Source organism: Vombatus ursinus, unplaced genomic scaffold, assembly GCF_900497805.2.
Source record: "Vombatus ursinus unplaced genomic scaffold, bare-nosed wombat genome assembly UNPS02011369.1, whole genome shotgun sequence".
NCBI lineage: Eukaryota > Metazoa > Chordata > Mammalia > Diprotodontia > Vombatidae > Vombatus > Vombatus ursinus.
Window position 1 is genome coordinate 2,471,482 of NW_020951147.1, and position 11,058 is coordinate 2,482,539.

Consider the following 11,058-nt stretch of genomic DNA (forward strand, 5'->3'; position numbering starts at 1 on the left):
CTCTGCCAAGAAAAACCCACATGGGATCACGGAGGGTTGGACGTGACTAAATGTGTCAGTGGAACATGAGCTCTGGAAACTTCCTCTACAAGATGGACGGGCCTTGAGGACAGTCCTGCAAGAGTGTGAGGACGGAGGTGATGAGCACAAGTTCCACCCCAGAAGTCCTGACTGTGAATGTGCGACATGATGGGGGACGGCAGGATCAGAAATGGGGGAAGATCTGAGCGTGCGAGGAGGCCACGGGGAGGGGGAAGGTGAATGAGAAGAGACTGAAAGTGAGGGAGGGACAAGTCTGGGGGACTGAGGGCGAATCACGGCACTCCCTCCCCTCAGCCAGAGGAGACCTGTAAAAGCCAGAACAAGAAATGCACATTCCCACATACGGCCAGAATTCACTCTCTTGGCCTTAAAAACCCTCCATCACTGCCCCTTCCTGGCTCCAGTCTCCTCACACCTCACTCCCCGACACACTCTCTTCTACCCAGTGAACCCCCTCACCCGTGCCCCTCGGCACCAGCCTCCCGGCCATCCTAGGAACAAGGATCTCTCAGCTCTGAGCGTTCTCTGGCTGTCCCTGGAAGGCTCTCCCTCCTCTGTTCTGACCACTGACCTCCCCAGCTTCCTCTAAGTCCCAACCAAAACCCCACCTTCTACAGGAAGTTTCCCCCACCCCTCAATCCCGGCGCCCTCCCTCTGTTATTTCCTCCTTATCCAGTACATAGCTTGCCCTGTATACCTCCGCATGTGGTCTTCCCATTAGAGCGTGAGCTCCCTGAGGGCAGGGGCTGTCTTTGGCCGTTCCTTGAATCCCCCAGGGCTTGCTGCAACTTTCTGTAACCCCTCTATCCCCAAACTATATCAACTGCTGCACACTTAGTGCTTAACATGGTACCTGGCACACAGCAGGTGCTTAATGTTTGTTGGCTTTGGGGGGAGGGTCTCCAGATGCTCCTGTCTGCAAATGACATTGTGCCAATTTCATCAAGCTCAGGGACCCTGCAGGGCCTCTGGGAACAACCTGTGACCTCTCAGAGATCGTGGCCAGCCATCCACACAGGAAAAACAAAAAGGATGAGGAGGGTCCACCACCAGGCCAGTTAGGTGGTCAACACATAGAATTTGTCCTGGAGCATGTGTTTACACACACACACACTCTGACACCATCCACATACATACACACATACCCCATGCACATCACAACACACTCCATGTACATCACAACACACTCCATGTGCACACACACCAGAAACATAGATTCTCTCTCTCATACACACACACACAACCACACAGATTCTCTCTCTCACACACACACACACACACACACAACCACACAGATTCTCTCTCTCTATCACACACACACAACCACACAGATTCTCTCTCTCACACACACACATACATACACACACACACACACACACACACACAGAGTCTTAGAACTGACGGCATGGACAATGATTTGGACTCAGAATTCAATAGGAGAGATGACTGGATGGCCGATTCACTGACACATTTGAGCATTATTTTTTTTTCCCATTTAATCAAAATGGAAACAGTTCAACTTTGAGGATTCTAGGTGGGAGACATGGTTCATATTGGGTTTATTAGTATTTGTGGTGAATGCTGATTCTTTTATAATTTTCTTAAAATCCCTGTCAAGGCTCTGTCCCCCAGGGGGCAGCCCCTTGGCATGACTAGAAGCCCCCCCACCTGCCGCAGAGGTGTAAACACATTCTGTGATGAGCCAGGGACCTCATACCAATGGACAGCAACAACTCTACTCCCTTACATATTTGTCCTTAACCGACAGGCTAGAACATGCTCCTAATTCTCCCGTCACCAATCATTCTCCCTCCCTCTCTTCTTTTTCCTTTTCTGCCGGCCAGAGCTACCGAACACTGGACGTATCTGAGACCACACAAAGAAGAAAGACGGGTCAAGGAGGAATAGGAGCAGAGCAGGTTTGACCCTAAGAGAACTCAAATTCACACAGTTCTTCCCCTGCCTTTGTTGGAGAGGTGAGGGCCTACAGGTGCAGAATGGTGCACGCAGTGGAACCAAATGTCTGCCCCAGCTCTTTGTTACAAAGGCACGTTCACGGGCGGGTGGAGAAGGAGGGGCATGGTGACGTCCAGAAAGGACTGGCTATGAGCCGCAGTGCTCACAATGCGATGGCATTGCAGAAGGAAGACAGAAGGGAGAAGAGAATAGAAGAGAAAGCCCTCCTCCACACCGCGGGTCAGCTCTGGCTCGCTCCCTTTACACCAGGCACAGGGGCTGCTGCAGAAAGTGGGCTCCATGCGGATGGGGAAGGGATGGCTTTCCTAGGAGCCCTTTGCAGCCCACCTGGCACCCCAGAGGCGCTTCACGCCTGCCTCTTCAGGTCCCAGGACTGGACCACAAGGACGCTGGGTTTCTCACCCCTTCAAACCCCATGGACTATTTCTAAGAAGGGAAAAGAAGCAGGGGAGATGAGGAATGGCCCTGGAAGGGCCACTCACAGAAACCACAACAAACACGTGCCACTTTCTCCTACGATAAATTTGACCTAAACTTAGCACATATTAGGGCAGGACAGCAGGTGGAGGGAGGGGTAGGAGAGAGGAGACTCAACTATGTCATCAGTTCCAATCCATGGTCACACTGACCCATGTGGAAAACCCATGAAATTCCCTGCTGCCATCTAAGACAACCAGCAGGCCTGGCTGCAAAGGCTGAGCCTTGCTCAATTCCCACAGGGCTCACGGGCTAAGGCCAATGAAGGGGGCAGCAGGCTTGGGAGAGATGCAGGAGAAGCCTTCCTTGGTAGGACTGCCCCACCTGAGCCACGCAGCCCCAGAGGGGTGGGCAGACCGCCACCTCCTAAGCCCTTTACTTAGAGTAGGCACAGTGCGGCTGGCATCGTCATTCAGGCTAAAAAATAAATCTGGTTCATCTGCATGTAAAAAGCCAGGACTCCCCCAGAGCCCCCCAAGGCACTGTCAGAGATCACCCACAGACCTGGCATCTCACCCTCGGGCTACTCCCAACCATGCCCTGTTGCACTCCTAAGGGCTTGTGAGGTAAAATACAACGGGGTCACTCTGGCGGCTTAGAAGCCCACCAGCGGCACAGGGGAGGGGTCTCACAGTCAGTCGGTGTCCAGAGCCCAAGTCCACACCAACATTCACGTCGTTAGCGGTCCTCACGGCACAGGGCAGACGGTCCTCCTTCCACACGGATAGGAGGGAGTGGTTTGCAAAATGAAAACAATTCTAATATGGGTAACCCCGTCCTCTCTCTCCTTCCCTGGCAAGGGCCCCACGGATGACACCGGAGACCATGACATCCCTCTGCAGGTCTTCCTGGTATGTCCATTCCCGGGCTGAGGACGCGGGCGGGGATGCCTGTGTCACCTACAGAGGTGGAGGTGGGGGTGCTGTATCAACTTCGCCACCAACTCTTCTTCCGTTGGCTCCTCCAGGACGTCCCTGCGGGAGGCACAGTGAGAGACAAGAGAGGCGCTGGCCCAGAAGCCCACTCCCATCTCCACGATGGACCATCCGTTAAGCCATTATCATCCAAGCACCTACTATGCGCCGGGCCTGGGTACAGTGCTGGGGCCATAAAGACATAAGGGTGACGCTTTCTGTCCTCAGAGAGCTTGCATTCTCAGCTCTTCAACAGAACATAGGGTCCCTGGGAGCAAGCCTATGTCCTCCAGCCTGGCACATAGTAGGTGCTCAGTGAACGTTTGTTGGATTAGACCAAAGGGTTCTCACAGAAGAGCCTCTGGCTGCAGACAGGCAGGAGGAGGCCCGGGCTGTTCATTAATCTGAGCAGAAGCTAAGCCCCCTGACGCCCCACCCAGCTTCTCCACTCGGCACATCACAGGCTCTGGAAGCAGTGTTTCTGCCAACCCACGGGCGTGATGGAGCATTTCCCACTCCCAGTGGTGCCTGACACATAGTAGGCATTTTATAGATGCGGCCAGCCAAAGGGAAGGACAATCCCCACTTTCACTCAGAACCACCTTCTTCTCGAACGTCCTCCACTTTGCACTCTGGGCTCCAAGGGAGAGCAGAGGCAGAGGAAGGTGAGCTGAGTGGTCAGGGCCCCTCCAGGCTTGTGGCAGAGGGACTCACCATGCCCACCACGCACTGACTCCCACACAGGGGCCTCTCTACCCACCCCACCCTCACACATGCTCCAAACCGGGAGCGGGCGGCCAGCACACGAGACCTCAGGCCTCATCACTGCTTACCTAAACATAAGCTCCACCGTCACCTGGTATGGTGCCTGGCACGACCCGGGCACAGGCTGCTGCTGGCCTCGGCGGTCCCACTTGTGAATGAAGTTCTGGAGGGGGAGAGGAAAGAGGAGGGGTCTCCATCTGACCAAAGGTCTGACTCAACCTCCCCCCGCCCCCTGGGCTGCTGACTTAATTCTCTGGTGAAAAGGCTTGGAAGGGACTTGAAAGGCTTTCTAGTCCAACCCCAGTATTACAGATGAGGAAACTGAGGCCCTTTCTCTCCCCTCCCAGTTACAATCCTAACCCCGGGCTCGCCCAGCCAAGAGGAAGCCGAAGGACAGACGGGGTGAGGAGGGCCCTCCCCCCATAGCGCTGTTTTTTTTGTTTTTTGTGAGGCGGTCATGGTCACCCAGGGTCACACAGCTAGCAAGTGTCAAGTGTCTGAGGCTGGATTTGAACTCAGGTCCTCCTGACTCCTGGGCCTGTGCTCCATCCACCGCACCACCTAGCTGCCTCCGCCCCAGAGTGACCCCTGAGCCTTGGACCACTGGGACTTGCCTGAAACCCTGAGAGGTTTCAGCGACTTGCCCAGGGTCACCAAGCTCGTAAACGTCAGGGGCAGGATTAGAATCCAGGGCTCTGGACCCCAAGGCCAGTGCTCATTCCTCTGCTGCACAAAACCACACTATTACATACATGTATATATGGATATGTGTGCACATGCAGACACGTATGTAAAAAGACAGGGTTTTTGAATTTCTTTTCATTCCAACTAAGCCCTCACTCTCTTTATCACCCCAGCTCTTCTCCACCCCCCACTCTGGCTGTACCTCAATAATTATTAAGAGGCAGCTTTGGGGCCATCGAAGGGGAGGTGTGGAGCCAATAGTGGGATAGGTACAGGAAATAGATTTGGGGGGAGGGGGAGCGTGGACCTGTGACGAGAGGCACCCGGGAAGGACGGGTAGGGATGTGCCGCTATCTGCATCCCTGGGGGGGTCCTCCCGAATCGATAAGCTCGCAGAGTCACCAGAGTAGTGAGTTTAAGGGGCCATTGTGTGGTAAGGAAAAGTACAAAATGTATAGAGGGGTGGGACGCAGGGTGGCCTAGTGGGCACCAGGAAGTCCCCCCTCTGACACGTTCTGGCCATGGGTCTCTGGGCGGTCCCTTCACTCCGCGGTGCCCCCAGAGGCTGGCTCTCTAAGGTTAGAGTTAGCTCAAGGGCGGGAGTTCCCCACCCCGGGGCAGACACTCCCAAGAAGGACGTCTAGGCACATGCTGGAAATCAGCAATGGTCAGTTACGGGTCTGCCTCGGGCTTCAGACAAGGGTCTGATGTGAGGCTAACAGCCCGGGCGGACCGAGAGCGACACACTGTCTGTCACCGCCCCTACCTCCAGAATCAGGGCCACAAAGAGATTCATCCAGACGATGGAGGACACCAGCCACCAGGCCACGAAGTAGAGCTTCGACCACCTGCGGGGAGGGGGATGACACGCTTCCTGTGACCCGCCCCCAATGCCACCCTCCACCGGGCACTGCCCCCTGTCCTCAGTCACGCCCCTGCCACCTCAGCATCAGTTCAGTCTAGATATACTGGCCTAAGGCTGGAAGGGTCCGCCGGGGCATCTAGTTCAGCCCCTACCTCAATACCTGCTGAAGAGCCCCCCAGTGAGGGAGAGCCCCTCAACTGCCAAGGCGCTCCAGCCCCCGGTGGGACGGCTCTGAGCATCGGGGAGCTCTTCCACACTGTCTCTTCACCGCTCCTGGTTCACTCCCTTGGCAGGGCTGAGCAGAACAAAGCTGACCCCTCAGCTAGGGACGGCTCTCCGGGAGCACCCTCCTCCGGCCCCATTTCCTTCTGCCCGCTCCCACCTCACGATCCCCTCCAACGGGTCAATGGCCTTCCCCAAATCTGACCCCCAAACTGCTCCGATGGGGTTCGAGTCTACCTCTAACCCCGAGCTCCCTACAAAGGGGCTTTAAAAAGACGGCAAGGAAGAAAACTGGCCGAGAGGGAACTCGAGCTGACGGGACGTGGCGGACAGGGCACACGGCCCCTCCCGTGCCACACGATGGGAACCTGCCACGGCCAACAGCCTTCCCCAAGCCCGCACCCACCACTTACGGGCTGGAGTAGCGCGTGTACACATCCAGGAAAACCTGCCAGTTGTTGACGACCATCACATCCCAGAGAGTCACCAGGGCAGCCTACGGACACACGGGACCAGAAGCCATGAAGCAGAGGGAGCACGGGGGCAGGGCCGGAGGAGAGGAGCACGGGGGACGGGCAAGGCGGGACTCACCGCAAAGTCATCGAAGTTATTGGGCCAATACTCCAGCTGCTCAAAGGTACCACATGGCGCGGTGCCGTTGGCATAGACCAGGCTGCGAAACACAACGAACGGGCACTGAGACCGGCACAGGGCAGTGCAGCTCAGCAGGAACCCCCAGCAGCCAGGAAGACCCGGATTCAGGTTCTGCCGCCGGCCCTTACTGCGTGACCCGGCCAACAGACTCATCGGCAAAATGACCACAGCAGTGCTACAGTCCCAACAGGACTGTTGGGACCAGGCGGGCTTGTGCAGGCGTCATTAAAGCCCCGCCCCGCCCTTCCCCCAGGCCGTCCAGGGGACAGTCAGGAGCTGGGTCCTGACACCGAGCTGGCCTCTCACAGGGCAACTGCTCCCTGGTTCCTGGGTCTGCCCCTGGGGCCAGCCTGCAGAGACTTGGAAGGTGGGGGTCATGCCCTGCCCCAACTCCTCACGCCGAGAATTATGTTCCCACATAAGCCTCCTCAACAACGTGCGCCCGAGGTCCTTCCTCAGGCTGGCGGCCCTCCCCTGGACCCTTCCCAGGTCATCCGCGGCCTTCTTGAAAACGTGGCCCCCAGGCCCTGAGCTCCCCTCGTGCAGGATGCCTCCCCTGCCCGTCCGTTCTCAAATCCTCTCCCTACCTCCCCACGCCAGGCTAACCTGCTGTTTCCTGGAGGGGATTCAATGGCTCCTTGGAACAGGCCAATCCCAACAATGGCAAAAACATAGTAAACCACCTGGAAAGAAAAAAGCCAAAAGGGCTTTCAGACAGCTATTAGCTACATTTCACGGAGGCCAGTGAATCACAGACTTAGAGCTTAAAGGGACCTTGGCTAACCCCACGTTTTACAGAGGGGGAAACTGAGGCCCAGAGGTGACGGTCGCACAAATATTAAGAGGGCTCAAGGCCAGGTTTCTGACTCCAAAGCCAGGGCAGTTCTGGAACGTGTTGATTTTCTGGCGAGGTGCTTTTATTCCTCCTCAAGAGCTAAACATGAGCAAAGAGGTCTGAGGGCAAGAGGGCAGATTCAGGGAAGGCTACTGGGCTCTGTGGAAGGGAGGGGATCCTTTCCAGCTGGCATCCTGGGACGTCCCACGTTCCTCCAGAAAGGGAACCCTGCTGGTACCAAGTGAGCCTTTTGGCCATTAGCCACTAGGTGGCATCAGATGAGTGACTAAGGAGGGCTGTGCCGACGTGAGGCCAGTGGCCCCTGCCCAGGCTGGCCCTGGCCCTGGGTGGGGAGGAGGCCCTGCCCGCCTCTTCAGGGCCCATCCACCACAATACAACTGGGAGCCACTGTTTCCTCAGCGGAGAATTTCTCCATCACTGGAGAGGCCTATCATGTGGGAAAAGGGTTTACTCAGAAGTCAGAGGATCTGGGTTCAAATCTCACGTTGGATGATTACTATCTGTGTAACTTTGGGCAAACTGCTTGATCTGGGCCTCAGTTTCCTCCTTTGTGAAAGGAAAAGTGTATGGAAGGGTCTTGAGGTCCCTTCCCAATCCAGATGGATGAGCCTAAGATCTCAGCAGATGGTCTTTTGAAGACAGTCTCAAACGGTCCCCCCAAAATGGCCATGCAGTGGGGCTTTTTCAGGGTGTAAGCCAAAAGTGGTTTCTATCACTGGGTTTTTAAAAAGGAAAGGTCTGCAGGCAATGGAGTACAGTTAAAAGGAGTGCCAGACGACCAGGCTAGGGAGGGCAGACCCTTCTGCGGTCAGCTGGCCAGCCTTCCTCAGAGCCTGCACAAGAGCTGACGTGCTCTCTGCCCCAGGCCTTGAAACAACCACACACACACACACACACAGACAGACACACACACAGACACACACGCAGACACACAGACACACACACACAGACACACACACACAGACACACACAGACACACACACACAGAGACAGACACACACACAGACACACACGCGCGCGCGCGCACACACAGACACACACACGCAGACACACAGACACACACATACACACACACACACACACACACACACACACAGCCTCCCTAGAGACCACAGCTGCAGACACCTAGGGGACAGGCCTGGGGGGCACAGGAATGGCCTGACTTACCACCAGGATCCCTGCAAAGGCTCTCATGTTTCTGACCAAGTCCAGGAGGGTCCCAGCCACCAAGGACATCAGCTAAAAAGAAGACAGTCAAGCCCGTTTCCCTGCAGAGACACAGCTGCCTGGGCTGAAGGCTGTCACTGCTGGGCAGGAGGGAGGCCCAGGTCCTGTTGCCCCTGGGATCTGGCCTGTCTGTTCTGCAGGCCCCACACCACCCACACCCTCAGGGCAGGGTCCTCAGCTGCCAGGGGATTCCTGTGCCCCAGGACTACGGGTGCAGAACCTGGCATCCCCAGGCAAGGGCTACTGGGTCAGCTGGTCTTTCTTAACTGTTTTTCTTTATTACAGAGAAAACTGGGGGAGGGAGGACCAGCACGAGATAGGAAAATGATTGCTATTTAAAACAAAAGACACCGAAGACGCCTCAACCAAACTGGCGCTGCCTCACTGACGGCTCTCCCCAGCTGTGCGAGGAATGAGGGCTGAATGGAGCAGGGGCCCCTCGGGAAGCCGGGGCTGGGCTCCCTGAGCCTTCGGCGCTCAGTCCAAACTCATGACCCGTCTTCCTCCCAGGATACTAGCATTAGTCTGCCCCAGGGCTCTCAATGTTACTGAGGGCAGAGCAGCTGAAATGCCAACAAACCACCACCCCGCACCCCCTGCCCCACCCACTGACCTTCATATTTGGGATGATCCTTAAGAACCGAAACACAATGAACATATTCACCAGCCTGCTCATGTCCCACAGAGACAAGAGGCCCAGCATCTCGGGCTTCCTACGAGACAGGGAGGGAGGGAGGGGTGAGCACAGAGGCCAGGCTCAGGGCCTCGGCAGCTACTCAGCAGACCCAGAGAGAGGGAGGGGCAGAGCCACACCAGGCACCAGAGCAGAAATGCCCAGATGGAGATCCTTGACCCGCTGGTCAAACCCTGACCTCAACTCAAGGCGGCCCCTCCAACACATTGACCTGACCGTCATGCTGAAGCCACGTAAGCCTAATCCTCGCCTGAGAGCCTGAGCTCCCGAGGGTGGGGAAAGTCCAGTTTGAGTCTGCACTGTGTGCCTGGTGCACAGTAAGTGCTTATAAATGCTTGTACAACTGAATCAAATTGAAGTGGGAACGTTACCATCATGGTAACTTTCTCCATTGGCCACATCCTGGGTATCAAAGGGTATTAAGAAAACAGGAAGGCACTTGTTAAAATTCTTCATTAGATTGTAAGCTCCCTGAGGACAGGACTGTTTATGCCTCTCTCTGTATCCCCAGCACTTAGCACAGTGCCTGACACATAGCAGGTGCTTAATAAATGCTTGTTGCCCTGTTAAAGGGGGAGCACCCAGGGGTTGTTTTACCAGTATGGGCGGCACTATCAGGGCCTTCTTCATCGGCTAAGGGCCACCAGCCAAAGCTGGGCCCGAGCTGAGCCCAATCCCAAAGAATCCCAGAATACTAGACCCATCTAGTCCAACCCATACATGAACAAGCCTCCACAGCACCCCCGATAATTAGCCATCCAGCCTCTAGCTGAAGACTCCCAGTGACAGGGGGTGCACTACGACCAGGGGAAGGTCTGTTCCACTTTGAGACAACCCGAATTCTCGGAAGTTTTTTGTTTTAGGGGTTTTCCTGACATCAGGAAATGAAGCATCTCTGCGGCTTCCTCCCATGTTCTGCGCTCTGGGGTCAAGGACAGCAAGGCGAATAGAGAGAGCGTCCTTGGAGCATCATGCCCGCCCACCCGCCCGTCCCTGAATCTCCCTTTCTCCATTCCCACTTCTTTCGACCAGCCTGGGCAACTTCTAGGCTTCACCCAGTTTACCCTTCTTAGAAGGTGGTGCCCGGCCCTGAACACAGGACTTGGGCTGGGGCCGACTGAGGCAGAGAAACACAGCCTCAAATCACGCCGGTCCTTCACCAGCCCCCAGGTCAGCATGGTGACCTTCGGCCAAGGAGCAGAGTATTTGCTCACTGTCCGCCGGGGACCTCACGATGCCAACAACCCACCCTTGTCTTCTCCGGCCAAGACCATCAGCCATAGAAACGGTAACCCAGATGGGGACGTCCAGCAGAGAAAGCTTCCAAACAATTCGGAAGCCCAAAGCATTCACGTCCAGCTGGGCCCGTGGCCTCCTTCCCCACTGTTCATACGCTGGCGCTCAACAAGGTGGGGGCCACCAGGGTGGCAGGAGTCACCACCAAGGCTCCTCCCCACCACAAAAGTCTAGGAGACCATGACAAAGCCCTGTCAGAATCTGTCACATTCTTCCTACCAAGAGCATAAAACAGGTGCAAGGCACAGGTAGGAGGAAAGAAGCTGCCAGGCTCAGAGTCAGAAGGACCCAATTCAAATCCAGCCTCAAGACCTCACTAGCTGTATGTCCTTAGACCAGTCACCTTCCCTCTTAGTGAGGCCTTAGGCCGGTCACCTTCCCTCTT

The 11,058-nt window shown here is 55.9% G+C and overlaps 1 protein-coding gene across 6 annotated transcripts in view; it reads right to left on the reverse strand.

The window, feature by feature from the left end:
• Positions 1 to 1,364: 1,364 nt before the first annotated feature.
• The window catches only part of TPCN2 (two pore segment channel 2), a 31,359-nt gene continuing 21,665 nt past the window's right edge, over positions 1,365 to 11,058 (reverse strand). For 4 of the 6 annotated variants that reach the window (XM_027856097.1, XM_027856100.1, XM_027856101.1 and 1 more), the window contains 8 exons: positions 9,297 to 9,396; positions 8,624 to 8,695; positions 7,207 to 7,283; positions 6,538 to 6,619; positions 6,360 to 6,442; positions 5,626 to 5,707; positions 4,244 to 4,338; positions 1,365 to 3,470 (listed from right to left, as the gene is read on the reverse strand). In XM_027856097.1, the coding sequence (XP_027711898.1) occupies positions 3,392 to 3,470; positions 4,244 to 4,338; positions 5,626 to 5,707; positions 6,360 to 6,442; positions 6,538 to 6,619; positions 7,207 to 7,283; positions 8,624 to 8,695; positions 9,297 to 9,396 (670 nt within the window). In that variant the 3' untranslated portion in view covers positions 1,365 to 3,391. Of the gene's footprint in view, positions 3,471 to 4,243; positions 4,339 to 5,625; positions 5,708 to 6,359; positions 6,443 to 6,537; positions 6,620 to 7,206; positions 7,284 to 8,623; positions 8,725 to 9,296; positions 9,397 to 11,058 lie in introns of those variants that run through there. The other 2 variants (XM_027856099.1, XM_027856102.1) reach the window with 2 other exon arrangements.